This window comes from Rhineura floridana, chromosome 12 (genome assembly GCF_030035675.1).
Source record: "Rhineura floridana isolate rRhiFlo1 chromosome 12, rRhiFlo1.hap2, whole genome shotgun sequence".
Classification (NCBI taxonomy): Eukaryota; Metazoa; Chordata; class Lepidosauria; order Squamata; family Rhineuridae; genus Rhineura; species Rhineura floridana.
In genome coordinates this window covers 35,902,984-35,924,389 of record NC_084491.1, presented here as the reverse complement: position 1 = coordinate 35,924,389, position 21,406 = coordinate 35,902,984, and the positions used below count along the sequence as shown (strand labels likewise).

Sequence of the window (21,406 nt, the reverse complement as noted above, 5' to 3'; positions counted from 1 at the left end):
TTTTTTATTGCGTTCACTTAGGAGTTCTCTCATTGTGATAGTCTTCATGTAGCTGAATATATTTTCTTCCTAAGTTGCTGAGATTCAGCCCCCCCCCCGGTAGATAAGCTGAGAAATCGTTCCCCTTTATCCATATAAGGGTTTTCTCCTCTGCATGTTTATGCTACAAATGCACATTCATTCGATAGCATTTTGACAGTCAGAGCATCATCAAGAATTCCTGGGAACTGTAGCCTGGTGATGGTCCTAGAGGGTCCTACTTCGCCCCACCTTTTATAGAATTACAATACCTAGAGTTCCCTGGGGAGAGGGAACAATGGCATTTAAGCAGTTTAAGGCTGTGTTGCAAATATGGTACCTTTTTAATAACTGAGGAAAAATAAGGCAACATCCAATGTCATGTGAAAGGAAGTCTCCTTGCACAATGGGGCTTCTCCTCCCCCTTGGCATCCCTCCACATGTCCTCCCCCCCCAAAAAAAATCTGTTCTGGGAGATTCCCCAACTGTCTTAAGCAGATTTGGGAGGTTTGTGGGGAGATGCAGAGGGAAGGAGAGGCAAGTCTCATGCTGCTCACTGAAATCTGTAGGCAGATCCAACCAGGGATATCACCCGTAGAGTTGGATTACAATCTTATACCCACTTACCTGGAAGTAGACCCCATGCAACTCAGTAGGACATACTGTGGAGTAGATGTATATAGAATTGTGCCATTGAGTAAGTGCTTAGTGAAACTCTTGTTGCTTCACTCAAACTTGGTGGGCTGTTCAACACTGGAGGCATTCGAGAGGCAGCTGGACAGCCACCTGTCGGGTATAATTTAAATTGCGATTCCTGCATTGAGCAGGGGGTTGGACTCAATGGCCTTGTAGGCCCCTTCCAACTCTACAATTCTATGATTCTATAATTCTATGAAATTCGTTTGGATGCTCCTGAGTTGGAGCCTCCAATTCCCTTGATATTTTTTTCATTTGAAGAGCAGCTTCATGGCAGTTTAATGATGTACAACCTATCTTCCTAACCTGAAGAACTTGCTAACTCAGTCAAAATCCTCCTTCTTTCTTTAATGTTTTCTCTGACCTGGAGCCTTCAGATTCACTCTAGGTAACTCCTAATAGAGTGTACCAAAAAGGATATCCTTTGCCCTAGTGTTAACTACATTCAACATTAGGGGGGGGATCACACCAATGGCTTTTGGGTGCATTTTCTACCCCAGTGAGATTTCCAATAATGGCAGGCCGATATCTTGGCCCCAGATAACATTTATATCTGTGTGTCAGAAGTGTGCTTGACTGTAGTCAAACACCCAGAGCCAGAAAACATATTCAGAGGAGGTAGACCGTTTGTATGCATTTGACTGGAGTGCTCTTAATTGACCTGTTCCTGACTATTCTTCTATGAAAAAAGATGGGGTGTTTTTACTACCCCAATCTGCTAACATTTGGTGGTGTAGTAAATACACCCCAATGCATTTCTGGGATATTTAATGCCGCAGGCATTTTTTGTTTGTTTCCAGAAGTTAAATGGTAGTGGTAACTGGCTGAAATTTGGGGATGTAGTATAGGTGACAATTTGTGACAATGTCCTAGAAAGGCTACCCTATAGGTCTGCTTATGTGTAAATTGCACAAGGAAAACTCTGCCAGGGATAAGTTCTTGCCCCACAAAATTGGATGCTTATGCTTCTATCCCTCAAGCTTTATGCAGAAGAGTTTGGAAAAGGTGTGGCTTGTACCTGCTAAATGTTGAATGGGAAGGATTTATTTTACTTTTAAAGTGAGATGTCAAATAATTTTAATGCTGATTAGAGGAGAAAAGATAGAGATGTTTGTGTATGTGCGCCTGTGTTTCCTTGACAGTTTCCTCCGCACTCTGCTGAAATATACTTCCATGTTCCTAGAGCTTAGCGTGGATAGATTGAGATAAAACAATTTTGGTGACGTAAAGCTCCATGTAAATGCTAAGTATCATTTTAATGGAACTGGTGGAGATAAAGGCACCAGGATAAAAGTCTTTGGAGGCCAGTGTTTTATGAATGTTACTGAATTAGCTTGTGGATTTTGGACTCCACTATTAAAAACGTTACAGCTGGTATAGCACAGTGGGGAGGAGAGCCTGGCTGGGAGTCCAGAGTCTGTGAGTTCGAATCCCCGCTTGTGTCTCCTGGGTGTCAAGGACCAGCTAAAGATCACCCCCACAGGGAGTGGCTCAGGGGTTACATGCCCTGCCACCTGTGCAGCTGTAGGCAAGCTGCATAGTCCTAAGGAGCCCACTTGCCCCCCAGCTGGCAGTTGCGGACAAGGAAGGGGCTGGCTTGTGCAGCTGTGGCAAGCCGAGCAGGCCCTGGCCAGCTGGGGAGGACTAGCCTCAGAGGGAGGCAATGGTAAACCCCCTCTGAATACCACTTACCATGAAATCCCTATTCATAGGGTTGCCATAAGTCGGGATCGACTTGAATGCAGTCCATTTCCATTTCCATTACAAACGTTATTGACCTCTGTTCAAATAGGTCACAATAGGCAGGCATTTGCTTAATGCTTAGCTGGAGATAAGGATGAGGAAAACATTTAATTCAGTTCACATTTCAAGCTGAATCTACCTAATTTGCACTTTCCAAAATAAAATGAGAACTGAAACATAGCCATCCTTCAAAAATCACACTTCTCTGAATTTTGCAATGCAATTGTCCAGCCAGGCACTTTGTTCAAAAATGCATATAGTGGGGTAAAGTGTATAAAAATGCATATATTAATGCAAATATACAAAAATGTGAATATTCAGAGAAATCGCATACAAACATGTATATTGGGAGAAATTTGCTGTAAAATCCTGACGAATTTTCATGAGGATATTTTTTAAAAAAAAAAAAATCTTCTCAAAGTGATAAGGAAATGTAGAGAACTGAATTTAAGATTGGAAAGTTGAGAAATGGAGAGAAACCAAAATGGACCGATTCACCCGTCCCTGGCTGGAGGCTATGACAAGTGTTCAGATTTTAAAACTCCTAATCTCTTCTGACTGCTCTCACCCCAGATCCCGCCCGTGTGGTGAACATGCCTCCCATCATATATGTTCCTGTGGGGATACATGGATACATCCGCTGCCCGGTTGAGGCAGAACCTCCAGTTACCCTGGTCAAGTGGAGCAAAGATGGGCGCCCTCTGCACATTGAAAAGGTAAACAGAGTTCTTAGTTGTGTGTGTATGCGGGGGTTGTCTGTTTGTTTTAGGACTTCATATGTCTACTTCTTGCATTTTTATTTGGCCCTTTCTTCAAGGAGCTCAGGTGGCCTACAAAACTTTTCCCTCCCCATTTTATCCTCACAAGAACCCTGTGAGGTAGGTTAGACTGAAAGATTGTTTTTTTTTTTACAATAATTTTTATTCAAATTTTCATAAAACAAACAAAACAAAGTCATAAAACATTCTAAGACAAAAAACAAAACAAAACAAAAATGATTAAACAAAAAAATAAAATGTTGACTTCCCATTTGTCGCAGATCAGTTATAGGTCTACAATATATAACAATCCTGTCTCTTAAATTATATTATAAAATCACTTTCCTCCAGTAGTTATCTTAATTAATCATCAAATCTCATAAACATTACTTTATTCTTTCCACAAAAAGTCAAAGAGAGGTTTCAATTCTTTAAGAAATATATCTATCAATTTTTCTCCAAATAAACATGTCGATTAATCCATCTCGTTAATAATAATAACAATCTTGTTGTCATAACCATAGTCCAAATAAACGTATTGATTAACCCATCTCATCAAATCTGTTAGGTCCAATAATTTCAATAGCCATTGTTCCATTATCAATATTAATTCCATCTTCCATCTTCAATAGTCCTGTTAAGTCCAGTAATTTCAGTGCCCAATCTTCCATTATCAGTATTCCATAATAATCTTGCTGTCATTGCCATAGTCATATAATAAGAGTCTGATGGGAATTTCCTCTATCCCAAATATTTTCTTGCCATCGATTCTGAATAAGTTGCTGAAATATTGTTGTAGAGTCATATCTGTGTTCTTCTTTTTTACAAAATGCACTGGCTCATCTCTTGAGAGTTTTTCCATTGTCACATGGCTGCAGTTAATTCCATAGATTTTCTCTATATCAAGCTCCATCACGTCATTCCAGTCCAGAAAATTATCCAAGCCATTGATAACTTTGTCTCTAATATCTTCATTAATTTCTTCAGAGACAACGTTAAATTCCAAACAGTAGATTTTATTTCTAATATCCATAAACTCCAGATCCTTTTCCAATTCCACATTTGTTCCAATCTCCAGGGCTTGTATCTTCCCTTTATTTTTTCTTTTCTCATCTCTGATCTCATTCTCCTCTCTCACAGGATCCCCTATTTCTTTAAGCTCCTGCGTCATTTTGCTCAGTTCAATTTTCAACTCCTTACTGCCCTGTCGCAGGGTTTGTTTCGTTATCTCAATCTCATCCATTATTTTCTGAAACATAATTACTTCCAGATTCTCAGCCACTTTCTTGATTGCCATTCTTAAAACCACGAAAACAAAACAAAACAAAAATAAAGAAGAACCACTTCTTATTTCAGCAACAATTGGGTTAATATTCCAGGCTTGATGACATCACAGTATAAACAGAGCAGCCTGCCTTATCTCTCTATGTTCAAGAATACAAAACAAATTTAGTTCCCAGCATCAAAACAGTTAGTGGCATCGTGAAGAAGCAGATTCGTCAAAATAAAATAGACCAAAAAGAGAATAGTCCCAGACAATATAATGTTCCAAAGTTCATATTTTTTATTTTTTTCTCCTCGGAATAGAAATCCCTCTTCTGTTTATATCTTTAGAATGCACTTCCAGGACAGCTTTTTGCAATAGAAACAGAGATAAGCTATTAATTTCGTGAATAACAGAGAAGAGTTATAGCTCACCCAGAAGTTCTTTAAAGCTGATTCATTTGACAAATCTCTTTTTGCTGCAACAATTTAAACCAAGTAAAAAAAAAATAGAAAGAAGGGTGCAGTACTAACAGGCAGTTAGTACGTTTTCTCTTTGAAGAAAAGATAAACGTGTCGCATTATCAGATAGAGCTTGTTCGGAAGTCCGTCCGGCATTGCTGGCTGAACCTTCTCTCATAAATTAATGAAATCCAGTCCTCCCAACAAAAACAGGCTTTTGAGGTTGATCTCTACGTTTCTCCCTGCCCGGGAGAAATTTTATCAGTCAAAAAGAATGTTCTGACTGATTTATATCTGAATAAGCTTCTTGTGAGGCGGGAGCCCGTCTCAAAAGCAGGCACAAGCGAAGTCACCCTTCCCGGAAGTCGCAAGAAAGCCTAGACTGAAAGATTGTGACTGGTCTTTGGTAAGCTTCATGGCTGAGCTGAGGGGAGATTTGAGCTTGAACCTCCCCAGGTCTAGCCTGAACTTTCAGCACACTATACCACATTGGTTTAATTATGATGGTTGAGGCTGCAACATTTAGGTTGGAATCCTATACTAATTTACCTGGGAATAAGCCCTGCTGGAACTCAATGGCACTTACTTCTGACTAGATACATATAGAATTGTGCTGTTAGTGGATTAATCAGTTAGATTCACTGATTAAAACTTATGGATAGACAAAAAAGAGCCCTCAATAAATTGGTTATCACATTTTAAAAAAAACAATACAAATATAAGGTGTGTGTGTGAAACTTTTATAGCCTGAGGACCATATCCCCTTCTAAGCAACCTTTTGAGAGGCACTTCACATGGTGGGTGCATCCAGAGGCAAAAATGGATGGAGCAACAAATGTAAATTTTACTTTTGTACAATAGGCTAGTTTCTACGCACCCCTCTCTGTCTTCCATCTAGACAAGCAAGAGGCATTATCAGAATTAAAGGGTGCATTCCATTGAGGCTGGGTGCAAGGCAGAGCCAGTAAGGGGTGAGGACCTGGGAGAGGGGATGTAGCCTGGGGAGAATTCAAAGGGCCCGACAGAGAGGCCTGGAAGGCCTGTGGATCCCCACCCCTGACCTATAAAAGCTCCTCTGTGTATGAGAGGGGAGAATCTTACTTCTAAGATGATACCTGTCCTGCCTTTCTGAAACTAAGGGTGGGATATTATTATTATTATTATTAGTATTAGTATTAGTAGTAGTAGTAGTAGTAGTAGTAGTAGTAACAACAACAACATAATGCTTTTCCTTCCTTCCATTTTTATCCTCACAACAACCCTGTGTGGTAGGGTTAGCCTGAGAGAAAGTGACTGGCTCAAGGTCACCCAGTGGGCTTCATACTCGAGTGGGGATTTGAACCCTGGCCTCCCACATCGTAGACCAACACTCTAACCACTACACCACAGTGTGGCCCTCACAGTGTGTGAAAAAATGTTCCCTACCCCGATGTACAGGATTGCCCTTTTAAGGTGTCTTTTGGCAATAACGCAATTAATGACACCTTGCCTCCTCCTTCCAAATGGCCTCTGCCAAGTTAGGCTGGGACACCCTTATTGCAGGCCACCCCCATACCCAGCCAGTCTCACCATGTGGAAGCCTCTTGGCTTTTGGAAGAGAAGAAAAATGTGTCCTATAATTTGGACTCTTCAATCTCATCAACAACAGTGTCTCCATCTAGGGTCTCAAAAGGAGTATATTCCTCCAGTCACTGGGCAAGACGAGCATCATTAATCTAATGCTAGTGGGACTATACAGGGTCATCCTGCAGATATTGCTATATATGGGAAATTGGTGTTTAAAAGATCCTCTTTAACAAGACTCCATCCTGCTTATTACCTTGGTTTAAAAATCCTATCAAGGACTTCATTATTTTAAATATTTAAGCAAAATACTCAATATTTAAAGTTTCCTTTAAATATTAACAGCGTAAAGATTATGTTCTGACTTTTTCAAATGGGGGAAGTCGTCTGCTAATGTGACTTTCGACTGCTGCGGCAGTGTTGCTGATCAGGGAAGGGCACAATCCAGCCAAAGATGAGCACTCTGAGGCCCCACCGTGGAGATCTTTGCCCATGCCTAGCTCACTCATGGAAATCAGTGAGAGTTTATGGTGCCTAACCAGGGCCAGCACCAGGCATGACTTGGCTCTTTGGCGCCAGCCTGCTCCAGGCCCCCTGGTCTCAGCCCCTCCCAGATTATGCGGGATTGCTCCACCTACCTCTTCTCTATTTCTGTGAATGCCCTGCGCTCTGGGCTGCCAGGTCAGTTCCATCAACCATGATGGTGGTGGAGGCTTCTTTAAGGGGCTGATACCCCCGCCGCAAGCTTTGTTGATGGCACGCATGCATGCTACGCTGCGTGTGTTCACATGCATGCCATCAATCAATATGGCAGTAGGGCAGCAGCGCCTTATAGAAGCCTCTGCTGCCATCTTCATTCACGGGGAAGGAGAGGTAGTTGGAGCAGGTGGGCGCCACAGGCCCACATGGTCTATGGGGGAGGGCCTCAGAGCTCCATCTCTGCAATCTGCGGCAGGGTCAGGAGTCAACCCTGCTGAGGATCACAGAAGGGGAGCGCTACCCCCACACCCTAAGGAGGGCCCTTCAGGGCCCCCTCTGAGCTACAGGGGCTCTCGGCCAGGGCCCGACCTGGCCACCCTTTGGTGCCGGCCCTGTGCCTAACGTTTAGCAAGATCGTGTCATCCTTTCACCCCTGTAAGGGTGCTGACATCAGCAGAATTATTTTCTGTTATGATACATCTAGGATTGTAATTTCTGTAATGAGAAATCTAGATGTACTTTCCAACCAACACGCTTGTAGCAATCCTGCCATGGATTCTTTCTACCAAGTCGTCTTTGGTAGCGAGGGATGCAGATTCATGAAGGAGAGGTCAGTTAATGGCTGTTATCATTAGGTGCCAGGGATGATGTCTCCCAGTAGAAGGGCTGTAGCTGAGTGGTACTGCATGCAGAAGGTCCCAGATGCAATCCCCAAAGCCATCTCCATGAAGGGCTGGAAGAGAACCCAGTCTGAAAGCATGGAGAGCCTCTGCCATCATACTGAGCTAGATGGACCAATGGCCTGACTTTGTTATGTTATGGTTTATTTCAAGGCCGCCTTTTGGCCAAAAAGGCCCCCAAGGCGGCTTACACACAAATAGAAAAACACAAATACAAAATGCGAACAAAAACAATGCAATTGACACAAATTCAAGCAAGCAAAATCCTAGCATTTCTACAAAGCAACAACAGCTAAAAACCAAAAGCACTCATCTTCCTGGTAAAGGACAGTCCCCAGAAAAATGGCATGGTGAGGGGGCAAAGCAGGTGGAAAAGCTTGCCCCTCAGTGGTCCCAGCGCAGTCTCACCCCTGCAACAGTACCTCCCAGTCTGCAGCTCCTCCTGATAAGGTCCAGGTAGAGGGGTGGGGCAAGGCAGGTGGAAAAGCTTGCACCTTGATAGTCCCAGCGCAGTCTCACCCCTGCAGACTTTGTATCGGGCCTCTTCCTCTGATCCTAACATGGCTTCAGCACCTTACCTCTCTGCTTCTGAGGGGGCTGTCTAGGCTTCAGTGCCAGCCTGTTGGAACACACCATCGGCTCATCCCCTCCAAAGCCAATCCCCCTTTACCCACCATTTTAATTTGCCCCGAGGAAAGTCTGTATGGACTGTACACTGATGCACATTTGTCTTGTGAGCCTGTACCCAAAGTCCTTTAAATGCCTAGTGATGCCCCCGCTGTGATCTGATCCAGCACAGATGGCTTCCCTGACGTGTGGTTGAATGTGGACCTTTGCTGGCTGGCTTGTGGAGGAGAGAGCATGTGTCCATGGCAGGTTACTCTGGAATAAGTTGCTGTATGTAGGAATTGGGGCTGATAGTTTGGGTTAGTGTAGGATGATTCTGCATCCTAGCCGTAACGATGATGGGAATACTTGTTGATCCTAGGGCATTTCCCCCTCCCCCAACATAAGCCCACAAGCAGCCATTAGATAGCTGTGGTTGTTGAGAGCTACTGACCTGAGCTATATTCAAGCTGATGCCAAGAGGAGAAATTGTCCACATCTCATTAGCGGGGCTCCGTGTCAACATGTTTCTCTGCAGTGATACATCTGTGCCATCCAAGTAGGTCAATTATGATACCTGACCATCTCCCAGCAGACAGAAATGAAAGGATTACAAATGCACTTCAAAATGTTGACAGGGGATTTTAGTTTAGGAATTCCGTCCCCCGCCCCCCTCATATCCAAGGCATTGCCATTCTGTTTGTACTTCTCTTCACTAAGTGTGATGCTTGATTTTTGTGGCTGTAACTTTGCATCTCCCTCCCCCTAAAAAAACCCCCAAAAGTTGAGAGCAGGGCTGATGAGTTTCTTAATCCACATGCGGGGCCAGTAATTCAGTCTCTCTGGCGTAGCACACTATGCAGTTCTTGGAATGAACTAGTTCATTTTAACAAAGTTCACTGAATTAGCTAAAAAATCTCTGGTCTACATCTGAAAGTGGTTCCCATAATTGCTAGGTGTACTGAGCATGAATTAAGTTCATTTTGGGATAGAACTCTGAACGATTTCTAGTTCATCTTCAAGTTCTTTCTCTTGTATGCATTTTTTTTTTTTACAATTTAGACTTTTTGGACCTTTAATTGTTGGGAAACATAAATCAAACAGTTCACATGCCACTGTGTATATTTTGATGCTTTTCTTAGTCTTAAGTGTATTTTATACTTCAGCACAGCAGCTTGAAACACTGTGAATGCAGTTCCCTCCTTTGGTCAGATCCGGGTCATGGCACGCTGCCTGGGTCTTCAGTTGAAATTCCCTTAGGTACCCATATATTTTGGCTTGCAGGGGTAAAAACCATTGTGTCTGCAGGGGTGGGGGTGGGGAGAACTTGCAGCAGAAAAATTGCACAAAGGGACAGGGTTAAGAATCTCCATTCCTCCACCCAGGACATTGGTCTTCCTCCTCAAATTGCAGCTTCAGCAATTCCATTATATTTAAGAAAAATGTATTTTAAAAAGAATCCTAGAGCAACGCGTAATCTAAGTTGAGTGTAGTTCTACCCTCAATCACTAGGGGGTGCAAACAGCACTATAGCGACATCTACTGACAAATGTAAAGCATTACATCAAAGCATATATTTAAAAGTCAGCTGAAGGGGAGGGGCCATTGCCTTCCAGTCTAGACAACATTCACATTTAAAGTGAACTGCACCTTCAACCAAGTAATTTAGCTGGAACGTGAACAACAGCCGCATATATATTGATCATACGAAATTCAAAATTTGCATACATATTAAACACATGAAACTCAAAATCTGCAACATATTTAATCTCCTCTCTTGCCTGTGCAGTATTCTGGCTGGAGTATGATGGATGATGGCTCAATTCGAATAGAAGAGGCAACGGAAGAAGCTCTCGGCACATACACCTGCGTGCCTTATAATGCCCTGGGTACAATGGGCCAGTCCCCCCCTGCCCGACTCGTACTGAAGGTATTTATTTATTAAGCATTTGTATCCTTTTCTTTAACTGACAAGGCTCCCAGAGCAGGTTACAAAAGAAGAAGAAGAAGAAGTAGCGAGACAGTCCCTGCCTTCAGGCTAATGATCTAAAAGGCATGGCACACAAGGAAAAAGGATCTGGGAGGGAGAAGGAAAAAAGCAAGCTCAGGTGCCAGTTCTTAAAGTTCTTATAACAACAAGCTGGGATGGGCATGTCCCATACAGCCTGCTGGAATGGCTTCTGCCAGTTGAGGGAAGGCCAAAGGTAGCTGGTCTTTCAGTGGAATAGGCAATAGAATAGCTCTGCTTCTCTCCCTCAGCTCAGCAGCCTGATGGAGTGCCTGCCTCTAAGGAACAGTTGAAAAAAGCCAGAGGCAGCTGGTATCTTGCCTCTTGATAAACTGCTGTTCTGAAAAGGATGTGAAGTATGTATATTATAACACATGCTATCGGAATGCCAGTTGTGATGGTAAGGCTTGTATGTTGCAAAGTTCTCCTGGCCAGGCATGGGTGGCTGAGTGCAGAGCATCTCTGTGCAGCCAAACTCAGTTCAACTCAACGAATGTGAAGAAACCAGAGACTGATTAAATGAGTTGTGGTTCCAACTGATGGAAACGTGACTGCCTTAACCATTAGGTCTGCTGCTAACATGATTGAGTACGGGTCCCCAACCTTTTTGGGCCCAGCGGCCTATTTGGAAATCTAAGAACTGTCATGGGCACCTCAACTATCAATTGCACAGAAAAAATAACCCCACCTGACAATGCTCAGAACTTTCCTCGAAAACAAGCAACATATCTTCACTCCCCCCCACAAAAGATACAACAAAAAAGCAGACAGTAACCCCCAAAAAGATACTATCCAACCTAACAAATACACACACACACACATGAACTAATTAAAAAATTTAAATGGGGAGGGGCAGAGGGTCTTAGCAGGCACCATGGCAGGGATCTGAGGGCACCATTGTGCCTACAGGCACCACGTTGGGAACCCTAGTGATAGGGAGGGCTTCTAACATTCCAGCTTCTCAGAAATACAGAAAGTCAGCACACAAATAAGTATTTGTATAGGGAGATGGTGCTGTCAGCTGGGGAGGCATTCAGCAGAGAAGACAATTTGCCACTCTGCCACACAGCAGATGTGTGAACGTGAGAGTGTGCATGCACGAGAGCAATGTGCAAATCAAGGCGAGTGAGCAGCACGCTCACACGAGTGTTACAAGAAGCTAAATGTGAGTGAGAGAGAGAGCGAAGGGAGGATGAACACCGGGAAGGTATTGCGCCTGCCTCATCCGTGAATTTACATGGGTCAGTGCTTGTATGAATGTCAGTGTCATCTCTTTAACCATCTTGCTTTGGGCAGATTCATTAATTGGCTAAAGGTTTTGTAATTGGTTGGCAGATTTTTTTTTTTTGGTGCACATTTTGGCTGTGTGCTCAATGAGAGTTGTTCAGTCTTATTTCTTCTCCCTTTCTATTTGCCCCTTCACCCCAAATCCCCTGCCTTCTGTTCCTGGCTACAGGACCCACCCTATTTTACGGTGCTACCAGGCTGGGAGTACAGACAAGAGGCAGGGAGGGAGCTGCTGATACCCTGTGCTGCTGCAGGAGACCCTTTTCCTGCCGTCGCCTGGAGAAAGGTACCCGGCCTGCCAGAAAAATCTGCAGTGCCTTTGGCTTTTGATGAATATTGCAGACAGAGAAGCCACACTCTGTCCCGGTAAGAGCAAAACTGCAGGTTCAGCTGCTTCGCTTTGGGCTGTACTACTGCTGCCCGGTCCCGCCGGTGGGTGGGGGAAAGCCAGCTCCTTGCAAGAAAGCGTTAGAAGCTGCAGAAACCGTAGCCACGACCAGCAGCAGCATCTGCAAAATGAGCCGCTCGATCCTCACCCCCTTTACTCGCTCCTCTGTACTGGTATCTACTGTAGGTCGTACTCCCCACTCAGGATCCAGTTCCCCAGTTGCTGTTATGCAGCATTTGCAGGACTGACTAGCCTCATACTGCCCTGAGATTTTGCTATCTGCTGCCATGTCCCAGGGTATGGTCTGAAGGCCCAGGAGGCCACCGCCTTGCTGAAGCTATGCAGGTCTGGGTCTGGTCAGTTCCTGGATGGGAGACAACCTGGGAACCACATTCGCCACACTTTGGGTTTCATGATGTAAAAAGGTGGGATATAATGCAAGAAAATAAATAAATAAATGTCAGACCCTGATGTGTTAGAGCAAGGGGTGGCCGCACCTGTCAGTTTCGGTTCTCTCTGTTTCTCATTTTCCCAGTCTTAATTCATTCTCCACATTTCTGCAGCTATTTGCATTTTTTTAAAAAAAATCCTCCTGAAAATTCGTCAGCATTTTAGTACAATTTTCTCCAAATTAATGTTTGTATGGTTTTGACTAATATACATGTTTTTACAAGCAGTTTCCCCTAATATAATGCATTTTTGTATGTTATCTTCACTAATACCTGCAGTTAATGGACATTTTTCCTTAAATATAATGCATTGTGGACACCTTGTTTGCTTGGACAACTGCATCACAAAATTCAGGGACGTGTGAATTTTGAAGGATAGCTACGTTTAGCTTCATGCATTGGTTTGAGCAGTGTGAATTAGGTAGTTTCCTCATTACAATGCAAACAAAATCAAATTTCTCCCCCATCTCTAGCTGGCACATAACCAGGTGGCCACTATTAACCACAGAGGGAAGTACATATTAGAAGTGTTACAATTTTAATGTTAGAAGGAACCTCAGAGGTCATCCAGTCTCACCCTCTGCTTGATGTTAGAATCTTGCATCCCTAGGAGGTAGTCATCCAGCCTTTGCTGAAATGCCTCTAGTGAAAGGGATTCTCTTCCAAGAAATGTAACAGCCCTGAACCAAACTTTTTCACTGCGCTCCAAAGCAACTAGTTCAGCTGCTGCCATTGCCATTCACCATTTAGATGTACACTAGCTGTGTATCTTTTGTTTTATTTGTAAATGTCCCGCTTTTCTTCCAAGGAGCTCAGGTTCTCTGCCTCACCACCATTTTATACAAACAACAACCCTGTGAAGTAGGTTAGGCAGAGAGAAAGAGAAACAGAGTGTGACAGGCCCAGCGTCACTCACTGAGCTTCATGGCTCAGTGGGGATATGAACCTGGATCTGTCCAGTCCTAGTCCAGTGCTCTAATCAATTCACCATACTGCTTCTCATGCCTTAGGCTGTGGATCTTATCAGCAGTGCACTATATATTTGTGTCTTGCTGTCCCTCTAAGGAGTTCAGGTGACATGCATAGGGTTTTCTCCGTTTTAACTCTGCCATGAGAGACATCCAGCTGAGAGACAGGCCCCACCAGACCAGAGTCACCAGATGAGCTTGATGGCTGAGCAGAGATTTGAACTCGAGGCTTCTGGGTGACATTAGCTTTCCTGTCCTTCTGCAGTCCTCAGTTTGCATTCTCCCCATTCTGCTTCTCCACGAAACCTCTCTCAGGCTACTACTGCTCGTTCCACATCTAGTCCTGGGCCTACTGAGCTTCAGGCGAGGGGCGCAGCTCAGTGGCAAAGCATCTGCTTTGCATAAAGAAGGTCCCTGGTTCAATTCCCTGGTATCTCCAGGCAGCGTGGTCTGAAAACCCGGAGAGCCGCTGCCACCAAGTATAGACAATACTGAGTTGGATGGACCCAACAATTTGACCTTGTATAAGGCAGTTTGCCATGGACTCCTCCTCATCAGCTCACATCCTACAGGTGCCCTTAGTTGCTGCTTTGCTTGTCCCTGTCTCCCTTTTGTTGCTGAGATGCAGTGGGAAGGGGGAAATCTGTTCTGCCCGCTGCAGCAAGCTGATTGTTGCCCATGGTCAAGGGCAGCCCTAGACATTACCCCAGGGCTGTCTTCTAGTGGGAAGAGCACTGCCTGAAACCCACGAGAAGCAGTATGATTGCCTCATCTTGCAATTGGAAGGATATTAGGATGGTGAACATGGGTGAAATGAACAGTATCGTAGCTCCTTCTAGCGGCCTCAAGCTTTAAACTAAACAACAGTTTCATGCAAAGGAATAACTACCAACAACCAGATCGGCTATCGTTGTCTTTTGCCCACTCCGCAAAGAATCCTGGTAACTGTAGTTTTGTGGGCTGGAGGAGAATTCTTTTTTAGAGACCATTCAAGAACAATTCCCAGGATTCCTTGGGTTGGAGGCCATGGAAATGAAACCAGTCTAGAACTGGTTTAAACTGACAGTGCAGATAAGCCTCTAATAATGTGTGCATTGGGTATTTCATGACCTCGAATCCATCCGCCCAAATATTATGGTACTTATATAAGTACATGCATTATGCTTTCATGTAGGTACCTATTTCTGTTCACATGTGTGCCCTTTACTCATCTTACTCATGTTGAGTCACCTTCGGTTGTTGAAGAAGTATGCAGGCATTCAGGTCACACAGAACACTTCACCTTACTGTTGCCTGGTGAGGGGTTAATTGGCATTTTGAGGGCTTATGCAACAGAATAAACTGGTTCAATAAAAGATCTTGCTGCATCTCTCTCTCCTCTCCTCTTGGGTTGAAACAGCAAGCGATGTTTATATCCACTTCTTTCCCCCCCCGTCGCATTTACTTGAAAACTCCCTAAAACCTGCTCTCCTAAAGATTGTTCTTAAAACTGTGTGTGCATGTTTGAGAGTCTAGCACCCTATGGCTCATGTGATGAGGAGAGAGTAGGGACGTCTTTACTCGCCCCTCATCACATGAAAGAACTTTGGACAGCTCCTTGAAAGTTTGGACTAAATCTGGAGCGGATTCACTGCCCCACTGACATCAGAGCCACCAGTCTCCACTACCTTGATCTATTCAGCAAGGTAATACTTCCGACATTCAGCTCTAGTGCGTATTTAAAATCACGAGAACACTGAATAGTTTTGCCATAACTCAGAGACCGGGAACCTGTGGCTCTCCAGATGTTGCTGGACTCTTATTCTCATCAGCTGTAGCCAGAACAGCTAATGGCCAGGGATGATGGGAAGTGCAGCCCATCAGCAGCTGGAGAGACACAGTTTCCCCACCCCGTCCTTAACTGTTAGGAGATCCTGAGTTGAACTCTTGTTTTATGTCTTAAATAAATTTACAGTGGTGGGTCCAATGGATTCTAATTTTTAATAATGACAATGATAGCAATGACAAGAACAGCCCATGCAAGGCTGGATACCAGGGAGTGGGAAGCCTGTGACCCTTCAGATGTTGTTGGACTCCAACTCCCATCACCCCCAGACAGCTTGGCCAATGGGCAAGGATGATTGGAGCTGGAGTCCATCAACATCCAGAGGGCCACAAGTTCCCCACCCCAGCTGAAGACAAGTCAGCTCACCACTCCCATCAACCTCTTTCAGCCTAGTAGAGTAATGGGCGCTTTGTTTTGTTCCTCCCTGCTAGGGTGGCCAATCACACATCGACAAAAAAGAAGAAGAAATGCATTGACCCCCCTCTCAGAAAGCAATGGGGATGCAGATTTGCCTATGCTAATTTATAGCTATACAAATGTAGAAATAGTTAAAATAGAAATCTGCTGTAACTCGCCCTAGCGGGGGAAACTTTGGCTAGGTGAGATGTGTGCCTGCCTGCTCAACCTGCTGTCCAGGTGCTGCCAACTGTGGATGGGCAACTTCCGGGTCTTTCTGGCTATCCCTTCTTAAGGTCCTTTTTCTTGAAACTGTCCTCAAGCCAGGCAACCTTCAAACAGAGGACTATAACGCAAGGGGCAAAGCCACCCCAGTCCCTGCCCAAGGTACTCTTGATCTGTGTAGCAAATGCACCCTCATGCTCACTCCTTGCTCTGGCCTTCCCGGTTCCCTTGGCTCTGCTGGTGCTCCGGCTCCGGCTCCAGCTCTGCCAGGCTCCCTTTGTGCAACTCTTTCCACATACCTGCCTTACCTGCCCGGACTGCCTTCTGGGACCTGACCTTGCCCTGCCTCTCTGGCCAGCAATTTCACCTCGCCCTTTGGACAGACGGCTCTGAGTGTCTGCAGGAAGGGCTTTGGACCTCTCCTCTCTTCACCCCCTGGTGTGCTGGCACTGTTGGCATAACGTTGCCCCACTCCTTTGCCCTTGCAACATGCCTCTGAGTTGTGTTTTTCTTTCTCCTTCCTTCCCTGGTGCTTTCTCTCTTGTTTGACCAAGGTAGGGAAACCCAGTAGAAGCAAGCACAACACCCTTCCCAGTGGCACCCTCCAGTTCCGATCTCTCAGTAAAGACGACCACGGAGAGTGGGAATGCGTCGCTACCAACATAGTCACAAGCATCACTGCTAGCACTCATCTGACAGTCATCGGTAGGTACGGGGAAGTCTGAAAGCTTTGTTGGCATGACCAAGGCATTGAACAGTGGGGATGCCATGAATCTTTGTGGTTTTTTCCTCCTTTTGGAGTGAAAATCTTCAGCTTGCTTTTGCAAACAAGTGTTCTGAATGAGCAGCTGTTTGCAGATAGTTCTCACCAAGCTCTCTCTCTCTCTCTGTGAAATCAGCACAAGGTGTTGTGATATTAAACCTATTGTGCAAGAGTGATGACCTGTGAGAAGTATTTGGGTCACAATGTGTAATAATCTGGCTTATACTTTTTAAATAGTGCTCGAAATACCTTTCATAGCAGTCCCTGAAACTAGTTTTTACAAGGTTTATGGGGAGGAGTCAGGAAGGAGGGCTTATGGATTTTATTAAGTGCTCCCCCCTACCCTTTCTACATAACTGGAGCACTGTTTTAAATGACTGCTGTGCAATAGTTTTCTCTGTGCGTTTTGAATGTTGGAACTATAACAGTTTGGAAACTCCACAAAGCCAACGGTGAGTCTGAAAACAGCACATCTGCTTGTGTGGATAAGTCTCTTGAGCATGTGACGATGGTGTTCGGGAAGATGGAAATGTCAACAATAAGGAATGGAGTTCTCTCTTGACCATTGCAGTTGAAAAGGAAAGGAAGAGAAATGCAAAACAAAATCCTAAGGAGAGGTGGAAACCTAACAGGACAGGATGACTGAGGGCACATCCACACCATATATTTAAAGCATATTTAACACACAAGACTTCCTCCAAAGAATCCTGGGGACTGTAATTTGTTAAGGGTGGTGGGAATTGTAGCTCTGTGAGGGGTAAATTACAGTTCCCAAGATTCTTTGGGGGAGGGAGGAGCTTGTTATTGCCAAAAAGTGTCTTGAATTAGCAGCCATTTGCAGATAGTTCTCACTGAGCTGTCTGAGGTTGTATTCAAACAAGTTCTCCTCAGAGTAAACCCACTGAAATTAATGAACTTAAGCTCGCCATAGTCATTTACTTCAGTGGGTCTGCTCTGAGTAGAACTAGTATTGGATACAATCCATGGTGTGGATGTGACCTGAATATGGAGTTTGGTGGCAAAGTCAAAGAGGGTGAAAGGAGAATTCAGGCACTGATGAGGAATGCAGCTGATGGCATGTAAAGATTTGTATTATATGATAATGATGGATATATGAGAGAACGGAAGTGCCCGTGGGAATAGTGATGATGCCTATCTCCAAGAGCAGCGAATCTGGCCTCTGGATTTCTGGGTGTGTAGGGAAGATATCCAGTTTTGGACCCTTATTGAGGGCCAGGTGAAACCCCCAGACATTGATATTGCCTTGAAAACAGCCAAAAAGCAAAGGTCTGGTGGCACCCTCGGGTTCATAAAGACTCCTAAGTGATTCATAATTGATCCAGGGAGGTGTGTGTGTGTATACATAAACAGGAAAGAATGATGTAAATTTTGGGGTGCTTCCAGATGACAGTTTATTGTGGGATTGGTGCTCCTCATACATGCAGGTTTGGGCTTTTTTGGGGGGGGGCAGCATTCACAAAACATTTTTGCCATCCAAATGCCACAATCCCCACCTCCAATTCAATCCACATGTATCCTTTCCAGGAAACATCCAATAAGTTAGAAAACAGACAGAACTGTTGCCGACGACCTGTTTACAATTTCTCTGTGGCCCTTTTGCAAATTAGGCCTCTGTCTGGAAGCACCCTTTGCTGAAACTAATAACAGAGAGAAAAGAACATGCTGCATCCTCACTTTGGACGAACCTTTCCCCTCCTGCCCCAGTCCATCACCCTGCCTTTTGGGTGGATGACTGGAGTGCTGTTTCCCCAATTTCTCTTTGCCTCTGTTTTCAAAGTTTCCTTAAATTTCAACATCTGGGCTTTCCGACTGCTCCATTTGATTCCTCTCAGTGTCGAAATACTTGTGCCTATATCCGGTAGAAGTGGCTAAGGGATAATTGGAGGGAGGCAATGTGCTACTCTGTGTCAAGGGAAGCTCATATTTCTTGGATGTTCTCTGTGGCAAATGCTACATCTGAAAAAGCACAAGTCGTAGATGGTTTCCGGGAGGAGATGAACAATGTTTCCCTTTAATTTCATGCTCCAATGAACCTGCTGCTAAAATCTGTCCCCCCCCCTTTTTTTTGGTCACATCTCTAGACGGATTGAAGGAAAGTGGGGGCAGGAAGTGAGCTGCTTTTCTTCTAGGCTGGAGCAAGTTTCTCCCTTGCAAAGGATGCAACTAGAGAGATATTTGTCAGGGCCCAGTAGAATTCAGGCCCCCAGCTGGTCAGGTTTGGGGGAAGGCTTAGCTCAGTATTCGAGCATTGGCTTTGTAGAAGGTCTTAAGTTCAATTCCCAAATATCACAAAATAGTGCTGGGAAATTCTCCCTGTCTGATACCCCAGAGAGTCATCAGCAGGGTAGATGATACTGAGCTGGATGGATCTAATGGTCTGATTCTGTTTTAGGCAGCTTTCATCAGCTCACATCCTCTGTCTTACCTTGACTGCTGCTTGGCCTTCTTTGCAACTCTCCATAGCACCGACCATGTCTTCCTTTTCTTGCTCAAGCAAAGGGTGGAGGAAAAATGCCCTTCTCAACAGATTTTAGTCCAAACTTTCGAGGAGCTGTCCAAGATGCTCAGAACCTTGGACAGCTCCTTGCAAGTTTGGACTAAAACCAAACCCAAAGCAGATTCACTGGTCCACTGACATCGGAGCCACCAGTCTGCACTGAAGTAAAGGTGTCCTTAAACTCTTTCTTGCCTGGGTGGATGATGGGCAGCAGTGTTTGACTGAGCACACCCGTTTTTGCCACGCCCAGCAGTGGTATGCAGCCCCTGGAAGATTGCCCACAAGATAATGTGGCCCTTGAGATGAAAAAGGTTCCCCACGCCTGTTTTTTTTTTAAAAAAAACCCTTTATTGGTAGAAATGCAACACTTTTCCTCACCCTTTCCTCTCAATAGCTTAAGCAATTTAATGTTCATGTTAACAGTCATGCTCTTTCTTTCCTTCTCTGCTTTCAGGCACAAGCCCCCATGCTCCGGGCAATGTGCGTGTCGCCGTTTCCATGACCTCTGCCAATGTTTCCTGGGAGCCTGGCTATGATGGCGGATATGAACAGACATTCTCAGTTTGGTACGGCCCTCTGTGAGTCATCCCAGCATGCTTTGCTCTCAGCTTCTTTTCTTTCCCACTTGGCCAGAGCCTGGAGCTGGAACAGGCATTGCCGTTCTCAGGCTGGAGTTGCCCTGAATGGCTCACTGTAGTCTGATGCGCTTGAATGCCAGGCACTCTTGGCGAGCAAGGAGGGGATCAGGTGTACTCAAGATACCTCTTCCAGTGCAGACTTTGCACAGAATAGGGTGTTCTCCATCCATTCCTACAGTGCCTCTCTCTGTCACAGGGAAGCTAATCACTTGTTCGGCTTTCTACATTTATATCTTGCCCTTCTTTCCATGATAGAGCTCAAGGTGCTATGTGTGGGGTTTGACCAGATCTAGACCTGCTTCAGTCCAGACTAGAGGTGACATTAAGCATGTGGTTGGCCTTTGCGTGCTTGGTTTTTGTTTACTAAATAGCAGCCAATGGGAGTATGAGGGCAATCTGGAACAAAATTGCAGTGCTGGGGGAAGAGGAGATTTGATGCTTTGCCCCTACAGCTGCTCTTTGACAAATTGTAGCCACGGAATGAGGGGGCAGTAATGAATTGAGGCCACAGTGGAGGCAAAGGGTTGAATCCCCTTCCCCATGCCATGGTCCTCATCCAGAGCATCTCCCACAGCTGTTTCTTTTTAGTGAATAAAAACCAAGCACAACACTTGTGTCTCATGAAGCCGAATGCAGCTTGCCAGCCATATATTTATGGTCTGATCCAGAGCTTGGAAAAGTTACTTTTTTGAACTACAACTCCCATCAGCCCCAGCCAGCATGGCTGGCTGGGGCTGATGGGAGTTTTAGTTTAGAAAAGTAACTTTTCCAAGCTCTGGTCTGATCTATCTTATCTGTCTCATCTATCATCTATCTACCTACCCATCTTTTAGATGCTTACAATTATTATTATTATTTATTAAATTTATATCCCACCCTTCCTCTCAGAAGGAGCCCAGGGTGGCAAACGAAAACACTCTAAAACATCATAAAAATAGGCACTAAAATATATTAAAACAAAACATATTTAAAAACATATTTACATGCCATCCCTTACATGCTGTTATCTGTGGCATATGGATCAATATTGGAATCAATATCAAACAGGCCAATCTGTTCTAATGGACAACAGATTGTCCTGTTTGATATAGCTTCTAATGCAAAAAGAATGATGTCCAGCTTTGTTGGAATACTTCTGTTGAGTGGATCTTTACCATTTCCATAGTTTTTTATATATCTTATGCTCCTACTGGGAGGAAGGGTGGGATATGAATCTAATAAATAAAATAATAAAGAAATAATATTCATGATAATCGTATCCCTAATCTTCCTTTTCCATTGGCCAATTTGGTGAGCTGTCTGTTCTCCTTGCCTTTGCTATCAAAGTGAACACTGCTATCAACATAGGGTGTGACCAAGTCTGTCAGGGAATTGACAGTCTCCTTGTTTTTGCAGTCTCAAGCAACCAAATCCCAGTGGGCCTGCACTAGACCCACTAGACTAGGCTGCACTA

The 21,406-nt window shown here is 44.5% G+C and overlaps 1 protein-coding gene across 1 annotated transcript in view; it reads left to right on the top strand.

The window, feature by feature from the left end:
* Positions 1-21,406, top strand: part of IGSF9B (immunoglobulin superfamily member 9B) — a 137,982-nt gene that overhangs the window by 81,642 nt on the left and 34,934 nt on the right. Inside the window, exons 8-12 of the mRNA XM_061592582.1 lie at positions 3,031-3,173; positions 10,278-10,418; positions 11,953-12,069; positions 16,589-16,739; positions 19,770-19,881. Coding sequence (XP_061448566.1) covers positions 3,031-3,173; positions 10,278-10,418; positions 11,953-12,069; positions 16,589-16,739; positions 19,770-19,881 — 664 coding nt within the window. The remainder of the gene's footprint in view (positions 1-3,030; positions 3,174-10,277; positions 10,419-11,952; positions 12,070-16,588; positions 16,740-19,769; positions 19,882-21,406) is intronic.